The 13397-nt window shown below is 39.3% G+C and overlaps 1 protein-coding gene across 2 annotated transcripts in view; it reads right to left on the reverse strand.

Moving 5' to 3' along the window:
- The window catches only part of LOC121854264 (ras-related protein Rab-8A-like), a 184235-nt gene that overhangs the window by 38461 nt on the left and 132377 nt on the right, over positions 1–13397 (reverse strand). The window contains exon 5 of one of the 2 annotated variants that reach the window (XM_042348805.1): positions 7611–7613. The exons of the other annotated variant lie outside the window; for it this stretch is intronic. Coding sequence (XP_042204739.1) covers positions 7611–7613 — 3 coding nt within the window. The remainder of the gene's footprint in view (positions 1–7610; positions 7614–13397) is intronic. 2 annotated transcript variants of the gene reach the window in all.

Raw genomic sequence — 13397 nt, forward strand, 5'->3', positions numbered from 1 at the left:
CTGGAGAATATCTTCCTTGTAACAAATGGCCATTGGGCAGGGATACGGCAGCAGTGCCGGGAGCCAATGGCCTAGTGCGCCAAGTGCATGTGCAAACCGTATTTGGGGAGTTCCGAAGGCCAGTGACCCGTGTATGCCTTATTGAACACGCCACACCAAAAAATCTTGGACTATTACCCAACACCGGGAGTGTTATTGCCGCTGGTTTCAGCTACAGTGCTGGCATGTGCTGCCATTTAATCTTTCGACCTGTGACTTTGCCAGATGTAGAAGTGTTTACAGACAAGTCCTGGTTCTGCTGAGTGGACTGTGTTTGGTGGGTGGCGGGACTGCCCGCCCCTCCATGAGGCAGATCGCCCTCTCTGTTCGCACTGGTGAACACCAACTCACAATCCTGTCCAAGTTTTGTGCTGGGACAATTTATGCATTACTTTTGTTTCTAGGAACACCAAATAATCTGCATTGACCCCACACTTGTAAGTTCAGCCAAAGTGATGACATACCTCTCAGTACTGAAATATTGTTGACTAATTACGCCTACTCGCTTCTGCCTTATCTGGAGCAATAAGATAATGCGGAATGAAGTGTAACTAAGATTAATAGTGTTATGAACTTTGTGTTATGTCACTATGTTTAATAAATTGTAATTAAGATAAAATTGTGTGAGACTAACTAATTATGTATCAGATGGATCACCATGTAATATTATGAACGCCTTCTCCTCTACAGGTTTTGACCACATCAATAAATATTGAATGCGTCAAAAGGCGGGTTTCAATCATTCTCTTCGACTTACCCATCACCTGAACGTCCTTAACCAAGGCATTTACAGGTATGTTACTGTAATAATTTGAGCTTATTAATACCAGTACCCTTCATATACAGTAAAATACATATTTTTACCTTTTTATTCGGCTTATCATTTAAAGATATCATATTGGAAACGTCTTGTAGAGAATGTATTAAGGATCATTATGGCATCAAATTCATCTCCCTATCACAAGTAGCCACGTTTGAGTAAGGAAGGAGGGGAAAAAAGTGACCACACGAACCCTCCCACCCTCTCTACCCACTATCTCCAGCCATCAGTGTGACTGTTTTCTCACTCCATATTTTAAAATGTTATGTAACGTAATGTTGAAGGGATAAAACTTTGCTCATTTATTCTTATACTTATCAGTTATCACAATCTCCCCCAAAAATACTTTAACTTTGTCTTTATTCAAGACATCTTCAGGTCATGAGACCCACTAATCCCCCACCAAGAAAGGGTGACCTGACATTCCATTAGAAGGTCAGTAATATGAGACCACTAATCCCCCACTTTACTCCCACCTGACATTGTCAGGTCAGGTCTCCCCTCAGAATACTTTTGCCTTTGTGTTTACGGTATTCAAGACCTCTTCAGAATATAAGACCCACTAATCCCCTACCAAGGAAAGAGTGACCTGACATTCTATCTCTGTAAATTCCGTTGCCACTGAAGATGTCTTGAATAAAGACAAAAGTTAGGTGCTCGAGTGTACAGTATACTTAGTCAACCGAGAGCTCGATTTAGTGGAAATTTTTATTTAACGAACAGGGGTGGCTCGAATTAGTTCGTTAAAACAAGAAAATACTGTACCTGTATATTGTTTCTTACTGTTAATTTTTTTATGGTGGTAAAGTCTAAAACATAAAGACAGCCAATGAATATTGTGCGAGTTTTTACTCAGATGACGAAGTGATCTGGTTCAACTCTGGCTGAAGCTGTAGCTTTCCATAAAGCTGTTGCTGAAACTGTTACTGAACCTGAAGTTGATGTTGAAGTTGCTTATGATGCTGAATTTGATGGTGTAGCTGAAGTTTATGGTTTAGACCTTCGAATAATAAAGCTGTCAAAAGAACCTTGCACAGTTGCTTTCTTTTCTCATTTCAGTAGGTTCTCAAATTTCGTAAGTTTTTAATTTGACGTTTTTTATTTGGACACAAAAAAAACAACTTCCGTACACAATTTAAAATTTCAAAGACGGAAACTTGAATTTCAACGGGTTTGAGCGTCTTCCACATGCTAGTTGACAGGTTGTAGCGGAGATTTGTTAGGGTCAACTGAAATCAGCCCCTTACAAAGACTGTTACCTTCTTACTTAGCAATTACAAGTATTCTCTATACTGTACTATAAAGCAATTGATTTAACTAATACAATATTGTTGATATACTGCGAAAAATATGATTATTTACTTACTCAGTAGGAAAAAATAAAAAATAAACGGCTGCAGCTACACAACCCTTGCTGCTGTGAGGTTTGTTTACTAATGGCAGTGGTGCGGCAGCGCCATCTATTGAGGAATTGCGAAGGGTTGTCTACTGGTCTCAAAGAGCAGGAATTTTTGTTTCTTCAAACTTGAGTGTCTAGAACTTTGTTCATTCACTACCAGACCTTCACTGGTGTCGCAAGCCATTTTCATTCCTGCAAATTATCTTAGTTGTTTGTGGCGCTAGCAGCCCCATTAGTTCCTTCCCGCCCACGTACTGAGACAGCCAGAACTTTATCTCTTGGTGATCTCGTGTTCAGACGCTTATTTAGTGCCCTTGATATGGCAAGTGTTGAACCAGTAGGTGGTGGGGGTCAACCTGGTGTGCATGGGAACCCTCCTAAGCGCCCAGAACCGCCAAAGGCAAAAAAGGGAGTACAGAGTTGGCAAGAAACATGCAAAATAGTTTGGCTGACAAGGCAAAATCACTATTTTTTTTTTTTTTTAACTTTTTCTGTGTTGTTTTTAGTTTTTATTTAACTTTATCTGTGTTATTTTCGATGGTTTATTAGGATGTTGCTTTATTACAGGTAGCAATTCGTCAAAAAAGTAGGGTAAATAAGGCAAAATTTAGCCAAACATCGAAAGTACAAGACTCAAACAAATTTTCTTCATAGGAAGTTGTATTTAAATTTGGACGATTTGAATTTTGCGAGGTTTTTACAGTCTAAATAGGCATCCAAATACAAGGGCCTACTGTATACATCTTTATGTAGAGGTCATTTGCATTTATTTAAATTTTAATGCTTTGTTCTGTTAATGGATCCACTTCAGAAAACATGTTCATTGCTTGCTCCATATAATATCCACAGACCTCTCACCTTTTTCATATCGTTTTAACACCTCTAGTTTCTCGGCTAAGCTTTTGAAACAACACTACCATCACTTGCTCTCTTGCTCATGTTGAATAGGGATGCAAAATTCTGTAAGAAACCCGAGAAAGTTTTTCTCCAGTTCCTGTTCCAGATGCGAGAAAACAAAAGGCCCGCCAAGCTCTGACTGTTGTTTGCCACTCATTAGCAAGGCAGCTTCCTTGCACAAGGCCCTCTTCATTTTTTTTACAGTATTTTTTTAATTTTTTTAGAATACATATCGGAATTGTTATTATTTATATGAAAATGTAATTTTATTTTATTTTTATTATATTTTGGTCGTAAATACGAATGAAATAAGGACGTAAATTGAATTGGGTCCTAAATTAACTCAGGTTTTAAATATGAAAAGTTGTTGGTCGAACCGTTGTTATCGGAGGCTTTACTGTACATCCTTCTTTCCTCACACAGCCAAACTGTAGAATATTCTGCCTTCTTCTGTATTTCCATACTCATACAATCCATCTCACTTAATAATGCTGGTTTTCCGGCATCTTTGTGGTGTAGATTAATATAATAATTTGATTTTATATTTTTAATTTCTTTTTACTCCTATTTTTTCGCCCCCCACCCCCTCCCCCCAGGCCCGGTTGTGGGTGGGCACAGGATAATAGTTTTACTGCATTGAAGACAGTACTTACCAATGCACCAGTTTTGGCATTTTCTTTCTTGACTACACTCAACCATTTACATTGTGTACCAATGCCTCAGGACAAGGGCTAGGGGCTGTTATCATGCAGCTGGACACACGAGAAAAACATAGTGAATGCTTATACTAGCCAAAAATTTAATGACACTGAAACACACTATTCAGTAATGCATCTGGAACCATTTGCTGTTATCTGGTCTCTAAACAATTCAGAGACTTGATCATTGGCTTCGACATAATCGCCCATAAAGATAATGTAGCTGCGACGGAGTTGTTCCATGGCAAAAACTTTCCATGCAGAATTGCACATTGGGTCGAGCAAACATGGTCACCGATAGCTCCAGTTACATCTGTATCTTCATTCACTTTACAGCAATTACAGAATGAACACTGACTAGATCCCTTGTGGTCTACAGTCATTTATGCTCTACAGTTGGGGGAGGAGGCTCATCTACCTAAGTTGCCTCTTCCATTCAGTCAATTTGAACTACTGTATAGCAAGACATACTCCACTGCTGCAGGAAGAATGCACAGGATACTGTTACACAAATTGTTGAACCTGACACTCTACGAATGGTGGTACTAACTCTTTACCACAATGTTCCTCAAGCAGGCAATCCCAAGTATGACAAATGGCTTGCAGAAGTTAGAAAATTTTACTATTGGAATACAATGAAGAAAGACGTCGAGTAGGCAGCTATCAAACAGGGAGGTACTACCGCCAGAGAAGATATTGAAATCATAATGTGTTGTCTAATGGTAGACCCTGCTGCCATATGGCATCACAAAAATTGTGACCAAGTCCCAGGTTGCTGATCTGACTTTCTGCCTCATTTACACACATTTGCAGGGTTTCAAGTGTTTCTCTTACTTTGACAACACAACATACATATATTGTTTCTCACAATTGATTTTTTTTTTATTTATGGTTCTTTATTATTATTATTATATTCATGTTTAATATTTTTATATTTATTATTTATTATTATTATTATTATATTTTTGCCCCCAGGCCCTGATGTGGGTCAGTGACCTGTGGCCGGGTGGGCTAATCGCCGTAAAAAACAAAACAAAACAAAGCTAAATGTTTATTGTGTGCTCAACACAAGGGCACCACTATTCACCCTGCTCCAATACTTGAATACCCAACACTGGAATGTCTGTTCGACACAGTCGCGATTGACTTGTTGCAACTTCTGAGGATGAGCGACCAAGGTTCACAGACAATGAATCAGAGTTTAAGAATCAACTTTTAGCACAGAGTTTCCAACATAGCTTCACCAAAGCTTCTCATGTACAGGCAAATGCCATTGTTGAAAAAAACTAATCATAAAATCATTGAGATTCTTCAACATATCGTGAATCTAATGCACATAACATGGGAGGATTGGTTACATGAAGTAGCAGCCTCGATTAATGGGTCAATTAATGGCTCCTCGGGCCAATCACCCTATTATATTGGTTATGACACAAACAAACGTTTGCCTTATGGCATATTTACAGGATCTCCTCAACCTACATGTAACATGAACAATTATGCTAAAAAGCATATGTATATGGCAAGGTACAGGACACTTGGCAGTCTCACGCTCTGAAATGATTTAAAGCAACAGAAACAAGCTGAGCCTACAATGCTGGATATAGGTAATGCTATCATGTTGAGAGAACTTAAACAGATCTCTAAACTTTTGCCCAAATTTTCAGGTCCATTCCTGATTACCACCAAGGAAATGGTCAACAAATTTTACAATTTTAAACCCAACACACAAATTACAGACATAGTACATGGAGACAGACAAAAAGGATACACCTGAACCTACTACCCACAGATGTAAATAATATCCCACACACACCTGTGCAGACTGCAGACACATCATATTCACCAGCTGTGTCTAATAATTATTGTTTGAAATTACGTTCAGCATGACAAATTTGAAACGAGGTCTATTGATGTCCAACTTGAAACAGTTCTGGGAACCCTTCACGACCTCAGACAACTTCTTAATATTTTTGCAATGGTTGAACAGACCACTGGTCTCCAAACCGTACACATCAAAACTCTCCATAAGAATATTGTCATCTAAGGACGCTCTGTTCCATCATCTCGTGAGTACATTTGTAAGAGGATGCATTCTTAGACACGGGAAAAGTGAAGATTGTTTCATTTTATTGGTCTCATTCAAAGTGCTTTGTTTGGCACGCTACTGCTAAGGACATAGCTAAATTAGGAGACCACATGAATACAGGTAACTCGCATTTTACGAGCGTTTGATTTAAGCGTTTTTGGAATAACGTGATTGTTCAATTAACACCAAAAGCTAATTTACGTGCACCTATTTTTTAAGTAACGTGCTCAAAACAGTTTAAATTTGCGGCGCATATTCGCCTGGTCGCCTGGCAGTGGAGACACGTGTGATGCCTGGTGAGGTGTTTGTAAGTTATTACTATAAAGTTGCAGTCATATCAACATCAACGATTTTAATATTATTATTAATAATAATAATAATTATTAAAATAATGTAATAATAAAGATTATTACTACTAATGATGAAGATAATGATGATAATGAAGTATTCTGTACAACAACTGTGACGACGTCCAGCAAGCTTCCCGCGTATCGCTTTCTCAGTTCACACCAGCACTACTTATTCTCTGTGGTCTCATTTGCATTGTATGTTTATCACATACATTTTTAGTGCTAAACGCTGTTTTCCCCGCTGAGCATGCCTGGAAAACGTCCATCTGCCTCCTCTGAGACACCTAAAGCTAAAAAGCCACGAAAAACAATCGCAATGGACGTGAAATTAAATGTGATCACACACCTTCAGAGAGGAGAGCATGGGTCAGAGGTTGGCCACATGCCTGGTTTAAGTGAGAGTACTGTTCGTACCATTCGAGACAATGCTGAGAAGATAAAGAACAGTGCTCAATCAGGGACATCTGCAAGTGCAAAAAAAAAATTCTTATGCTCGGAGTTCTATAATGGAGCACATGGAAAGGATGCTGAGTATGTGGATTGAAGATCAAAATCAGCACAACATACCAGTCAACATGTTCCTAGTCCAGACAAAAGCATGTGCAACCCATGAAGAGCTACAAAAGGATGAAAAAGGCCCAGTGAAACAATTCACTGCTAGTTCTGCTTGGTTCGCTAACTTCAGGCAAAGATACGGGTATCACAACATCAAGATAAGTGAAGAGGCTGCATCTGCCGATGCCGTGGCTGCTGAGGAATTCATCGGAACTCTGAAAGTAATATTGAGGAGGGAAGCTACTCTGCAAAGCAGATTTTCAATCTGGATGAAACTGCTCTGTTTTGGAGGAGAATGCCAGCACGAATGTATATCTCTCGCGAGGAAAAATCAGCACCAGGCTTCAAGGCTACTAAGGATCGTTATAACTTATTGTTTGGAGGTAATGCTGAAGGTGACTGCAAATTAAAACCAGTGATGGTGTACCACTCCACAAACCCATGTGCTCAGGGTTATTCTAAAATCTCTTGCCAGTTCACTACTTTTCAAATAACAAGGGGTGGATTACTGGTAGTCTTTCCTGTGACTACGTTGTGTCAAAGCTGAAAGATGAGGTACGTGAATATTGTGAACGTGAGAATCTTTCTTTTAAAATATTAATGTTAGTGGATAATGCCCCCGGACATCCACCTTCAATTCAAGATCTTTGTGAAAACATTCAAGTTGTCTATCTTCCACCAAATATGAGGCGTTTAGCGTAGGAGGGACGAATTATTTATAATATTTTTTGGTACAACAGGGTTGTCATTGTATTATGCACACCTTCTACACACAAAAATTATCAATATAGAACATAACTGAGGCAATTCTATCAATATTCCATGGCGCCGTGTGATTTTACAGTTCTAAAACTTTGACGTGCGTTTACTCAAAACTGATTTGGTGAGTTCGCCATTCCTACGCTAGACGCCTCATATGACATCCCTTATTCAGCTTACGGATCAAGGTGTGATTAGTACGTTTAAGGCTACTGATGATGGAAAAATGACTGTTAAAGAATTCTGGAAATCTTTTAACATTAGAGACTCTATAATGTTTGTTGGTGAGGCATGGGACAAAGTTAGTCATTCATGTATGAATGGAATTTGGAAAAACTCTGTCTGCATCTTGTGCATGACTTTAGAGGTTTTAGTGCTGAAAGTGATGTGTAAAACCAGAGAAAACATTGTGAGTTTGGCAAAGAAAGTAGGTCTTGGAGAGGTGGAGTTAGAAGACGTGCAAGAGTTATTAAACTCACATAAAGAAGAACTTTCGCCCCAAGATTTGCTTGACTTAGAAAAAGAGTGGGAAGAAGAGGAAGCAGGGAAGAAAGAGGAGCCTGAGGTCGTTCGAACTCTAACAGCAAAGCGGTTGACAGAGGCATTCATTTTAATTGAGTGTGGTTTGGCTATTATAGACGAAAACAATATAAATAGTGATCGTAGCTCAAAAGTGAGTAGAAATGTACTTTCAGCTATGCAGTGCTACAAAGAAATCCTGTGAGAAAAGAAAAAGAAAACCACCCAAAAGACATTGCTCTCATATTTCAAGAAATCTGACAGCAACGCACCTCAGTCATCAACATCTGGCATCTCCAGACCACAGCCTACCTCAACCACCGATTCGCCCGTACCCTTGCCTCCTCCTCAGTAGCCTCCCTCCTCAACCCTCCACTATGCCACCTTTGTCAAGCAGAAGTCGCCAGTCGTCAATGTTTAAGATATATTTACTATTGTTTTTCCTTTATTAACTATTTTTTTCTTTATGAATGATTAAGGTAAGAGAATATTTATTGTGAGTTACCCTGTACAGTATATGATGGTTCCCCTAACCTGTACCATTCACATGTATTCTTAGGGGAAATTATGTTTAATTTAAGTGTTTTTTAATTAAGCAGTGATTTTCAAAAACATAACCTCCGCAAAAAACGAGAGGTGGGTGTACAGTAACAGGCTGTACTTAAACAAAACCGTGCAATAACTCACCCCTATCACGTTATCCAGTCTTTAGAATCAAAGGTTAATTATATTATAAAGGAAAGTAACCATTTGTCTAGGGTAGTACAGTACATGATTTGGCAGTCAGTGCCCATACTAGAATGGCTAAAACTTTATTCTGAGTACTGTATCTGCATGCCACTGAAACTTCTGTTCAATCTTTAACTTCTGCCATTGACAAACCCACTGTTGATTTAGTTAAAACAAGTTTAGGATGTATGGATGCTCAGTTCTTGCCTGTATAAACTCTTCTTGAAGCTTTGCAAATAGCCAGGACAGAATATCAATTAACCCCTATTTTTAAAACACAGGAGATTGAATATTATTATCCTTTACTAGAAGCAACGCTAACACACGCTGCACTTTGAATTCACATTCCAATGCTATCTCATCTCAAGTTTGATGCACGACATCTGGAACCTTTCCCAATGAAATTTAATGGCACACTTTTGACACTGCATAAACAAATTGAACTTTTACTAGTGGCTGAGGACTACTTACTTTTAGCAGTGGAGGGCCCTAAGGTGCTACCACGGTGTAAATCGTCTCATTTACATTTATATGTATGTCCAGCCTACACATTCGCTTTTATTCCTGCTGCAGAGAGAATATGCGAACTAGCTGTCATACAAGCGAATGCTATCACAACATGCACACACTGTTCTTACACACTCAAATCTCCACAAAAGTGGTACAGTAAAACCTTGAAGCTATAGTAAAATTAATGTAAAAAAAATCCAATATGTATATTTTAAGTAATGTTATTTAATGTTAATATTCAGTCATGTGCCGGTTAACGTCCAACCGAACAACGTCCGATCGCATATACTGTACGTCCGTGGCCCATGAAAAAAAAAAAAAAAAAATGCTTTCGTGACGCCTGCTGGACCACCACTCCACGACCCCCTGACGGAGACACGATGATCCTCCCCATACTGGCCAGATATTATGTGTTAAAGGAATATCCTTCCTTCCTTAGGCTTTAGTAAGCCCTTTATAATATTATTTATACAGTCATCCCTTGGTTATAGCGCACTTGGCTATAGCGATTTTCGTTATCACGCGTCCATCAAAATCGGCACACCTGCCGTTATAGCACATTTTTCAGGCCGAGAATTTGGTTATCACGCATTTGCCTCCAGGTGTAATGTTAACCCACATCTATTGAGGATAAAATCTTTCACCTACAAATTGACAATAACACATTTGCTGTAATCAGACCTATAGAGTTGCCTCAACAATTGCAACCCCAGTTGCAATTGGGGTTGCAATTTCAAATTCTGTGTCATTACTAAGGAATAACGAAGTCTCTGGTGCACTCTAAGATTGAGAGAAAACGAAGGACTCAGGCGTCCTGAAACGAGAGAAAACGTACTCCTTTGATGGAGGACCCAAATAAAGAAAGACATAGCTACATGTTTTGTGGACTACAGTATTGAGCGTACCATTTTCATCACTTTGTAATAAACCTAGCCATGCCTATGTGTGTTTATGATATTTACCATAACTTTATATATATATATATTTAGTGGGTCTAAATGGTAGTACAGTGGGGTATGCTATAACGAATCTAATTGGTTCTAGGACCTTGTTCGTTATAGCATTCATTCGTTATAGGATTAATCCGTTCCAGGCCCCCAAATACAACCACTTAACACTGAAAAATATAATATAAAATTGTAAAAATTGTAAAAAAGTGCATAAATATGCTTCTAAACCCCTGAAATAAAGAATATCATTAATACTTGTAATAAAAAAACAATAAATAAGTAAAAAAAAAAAAATATATATATATATAATTAAATAATGTTCGTTCTAGGAGTTTCGTTCGTTATAGCATTCTCAATTTTATAGGTAAAACCGTTCGTTATAGGAATATTCGTAGTAGGCTCCGTTTGTTATAGCATACCCCACTGTAAAATGGGAAACTTGGGGTTGGGCCTTGGGTGCCTGGAACCAATTAGAATAAATCCTATAGGTTCTGTACTTTTGTTATCGCATTTTTCGTTATCACGCACTCGGCAGGGTCCCAATTAGGTGTGATAACCAAGGGATGACTGTACAGCTAGACCCCGACTTACGACTACGTGGACTTACGACCGTCGGGACTTACAACAGCCGCAGATTTTTTATTAATTTTTTTTTTTTTTCAAATGACACATGCATTTTCTATACCGAATCGTTTCCAGTTAATGTAGTCTCCATGTATAATTAGAAAATTATGGGGGCCCCATGTGCATTCAGCTGACTACATTAAAGGTAAGTGCTCAGTCACACTGTATCCATTCCTTATTATTTATTACTTTCACTGTACTGTATCCATTCCTCATTATTCATTACTTTTACTGTACTGTATTTCATTGTAGTTTTTTATCTATGTCGGACTTATGACCTGGATTTGGGTCCCTAAACCCGTCGTAAGTCGGGGTCTAGCTGTACTGTACTGTATATACTTGTGACACTTGCCAGTTGCTTCTGATGTCATTGTACAGGGGTACCTAGTGACAGCACTAGGATCCCGCTTCCTCTATCAAGGAATAAACAATTGAAATTGAAAAAAACATTCAAATAATGGGACGTAGCGAACGTAAGTGGCCCTAGAGCAGGCGCAGTCACGTTTGCATCACGTATGCATCGCGTATTCTTATAGATTGTGCTGCCAGGTGTATTATGTTATTTTATTAGCCTTCCTAACCTCTGTGTTTCATTAGTTGTGTACCTTATCTAGTGAATTTAGTCAATATTGTACAATACAAGTACACTGCAATACAGTGGTCCCTGGGTTAACAATGGACCTAAGTGCAAACCTGTACTGTACATGTACTAAATGATTACGGTACTAAAATTGTTATGTCTATTGCAAATACTGTATAGGTTGTTTATATTCAAATAAATCACTGTCTTACAAGAATCCCATCAATGTAAGTTATATTCACCCAGGTCATTTGGGTGGCAAATTATGAGAAGAGCTTAGTCACTCTTAAGGAATGATAAAATAAACACGCAGGCCTTCAGCGCCAACTGTCAAATCATATCGCCTCACCTCCCCCCACCCCCCCCCTCCTCGCTCTCCCCATCTGCCCAAGCCAGGGTTTTAGGGCTTAAGTTTATCATATAATAACTCGGACTATAGGAGAATATAATTTGCGTTGCTGAAATCCTTACAAGACAGCGATATATTTGAATATAAACGTCATATATTTTGCTGAAGAGATAAAAATTTTAGTACATTAGTGTACAGTACTGTAGTACATTTTATAATATAAAGTTTTTCAACTGTATTTTTGGGTAGATTTACATAAATTTCTTCATTTATTTTCATCCATTTACATGCACACACCATACTAAAAGAAACGTAAAAGAAATAAATGACCTTAGCTTAGTGCAAAGCTGGAGTGCACATGTACAAATATGATTACGGTACTAAAATTGTTATGTCTAGTGCAAATTATAGCATGATTATATTCAAATTAATCAGTATCTTACAAGAATCCCAGCAATGTAAATTATATTCACCCAGGTCATTTCACTGGCTTTTTATAAGAGAGAAGCTTAGTCACTTAAGAATTGATAAATAAACACACGTTAGACCTTGGGCCGGTGCCAACTGTCAAACGTAATACCTCACCTCCCGCTCCTCTCCCCCCCACGCTCGCTCTCTCCGTCCCTCTCCCCCATCTGCCCAGCATTGCTGGAATCTTTGTAAGACAGTGAATAATTTTAATACAAACGTAATGTATTTTGCACAAGAGAAAAAAATTAATCACCTGTATCACATTACAGTAGTGATTTAAGAGTAAGGGTGTATATATATACGTATACAGTTAACCCTCACTTTACGCGGTCCCGCATTCCGCGTTTCCACGTTAACGCGGTGCCTTGCCAGAACCTCACGTGCTCAAATTACGCGGTATGTGAACCCCATTACGCGGAGAGTGTCCGGCGCGACGCTATTTTTAGATTCGCCCTACCCGCCACCCGCCCGCCTGCCTGCCTGTGCTCCTCGCCTCCTCCCTCCGCTTGGGCAAGCAGCGCGGTAAGGTTGCGCAGTGTGTGTCTTTGTTGCGTTATCACTGACGTCATATGACGTATCAGACCTGTGATTGGCCATGCATCCCTACCCCCCTCTGCTGCTAGCTGTAATTGGCTTAAAGTATTATGACGTGTCCACCCCGGGGAGGGAGGGAGGGAGGAAAGACGACGCTTGACCTAGCCGCGGCAGTTTCATCCCTCAAGGCCACTCCGTGTAAATGCGCATCTATTGTTCCGTAAAATGGCTTCCGCCGGACCACCACCCCCAGAGAGAAACCTTTCCTTACCTGGACCCAGCGGCACTAAGCCAAAGAAGACACGACGTTCCTTAAGCTACGAGGTGAAGTATACCATCATCCAAGAGTTGGAGAAAGGAACAAGGCAGGTTGATTTGGCGCGCCAGCATGGTGTGAACGAATCTACGATCCGGACTATAAAGAAGGATGCAGCCAAGATAAAGGAGCACATGAAGATCACAAAGTCTACAGGTGCTTCTATGATCAAGTATTTTCACAACCAGGTGCTTCTCAAGACAGAAAAA

The sequence above is a fragment of the Homarus americanus genome, unplaced genomic scaffold (genome assembly GCF_018991925.1).
Source record: "Homarus americanus isolate GMGI-L3 unplaced genomic scaffold, GMGI_Hamer_2.0 scaffold54443, whole genome shotgun sequence".
Classification (NCBI taxonomy): Eukaryota; Metazoa; Arthropoda; class Malacostraca; order Decapoda; family Nephropidae; genus Homarus; species Homarus americanus.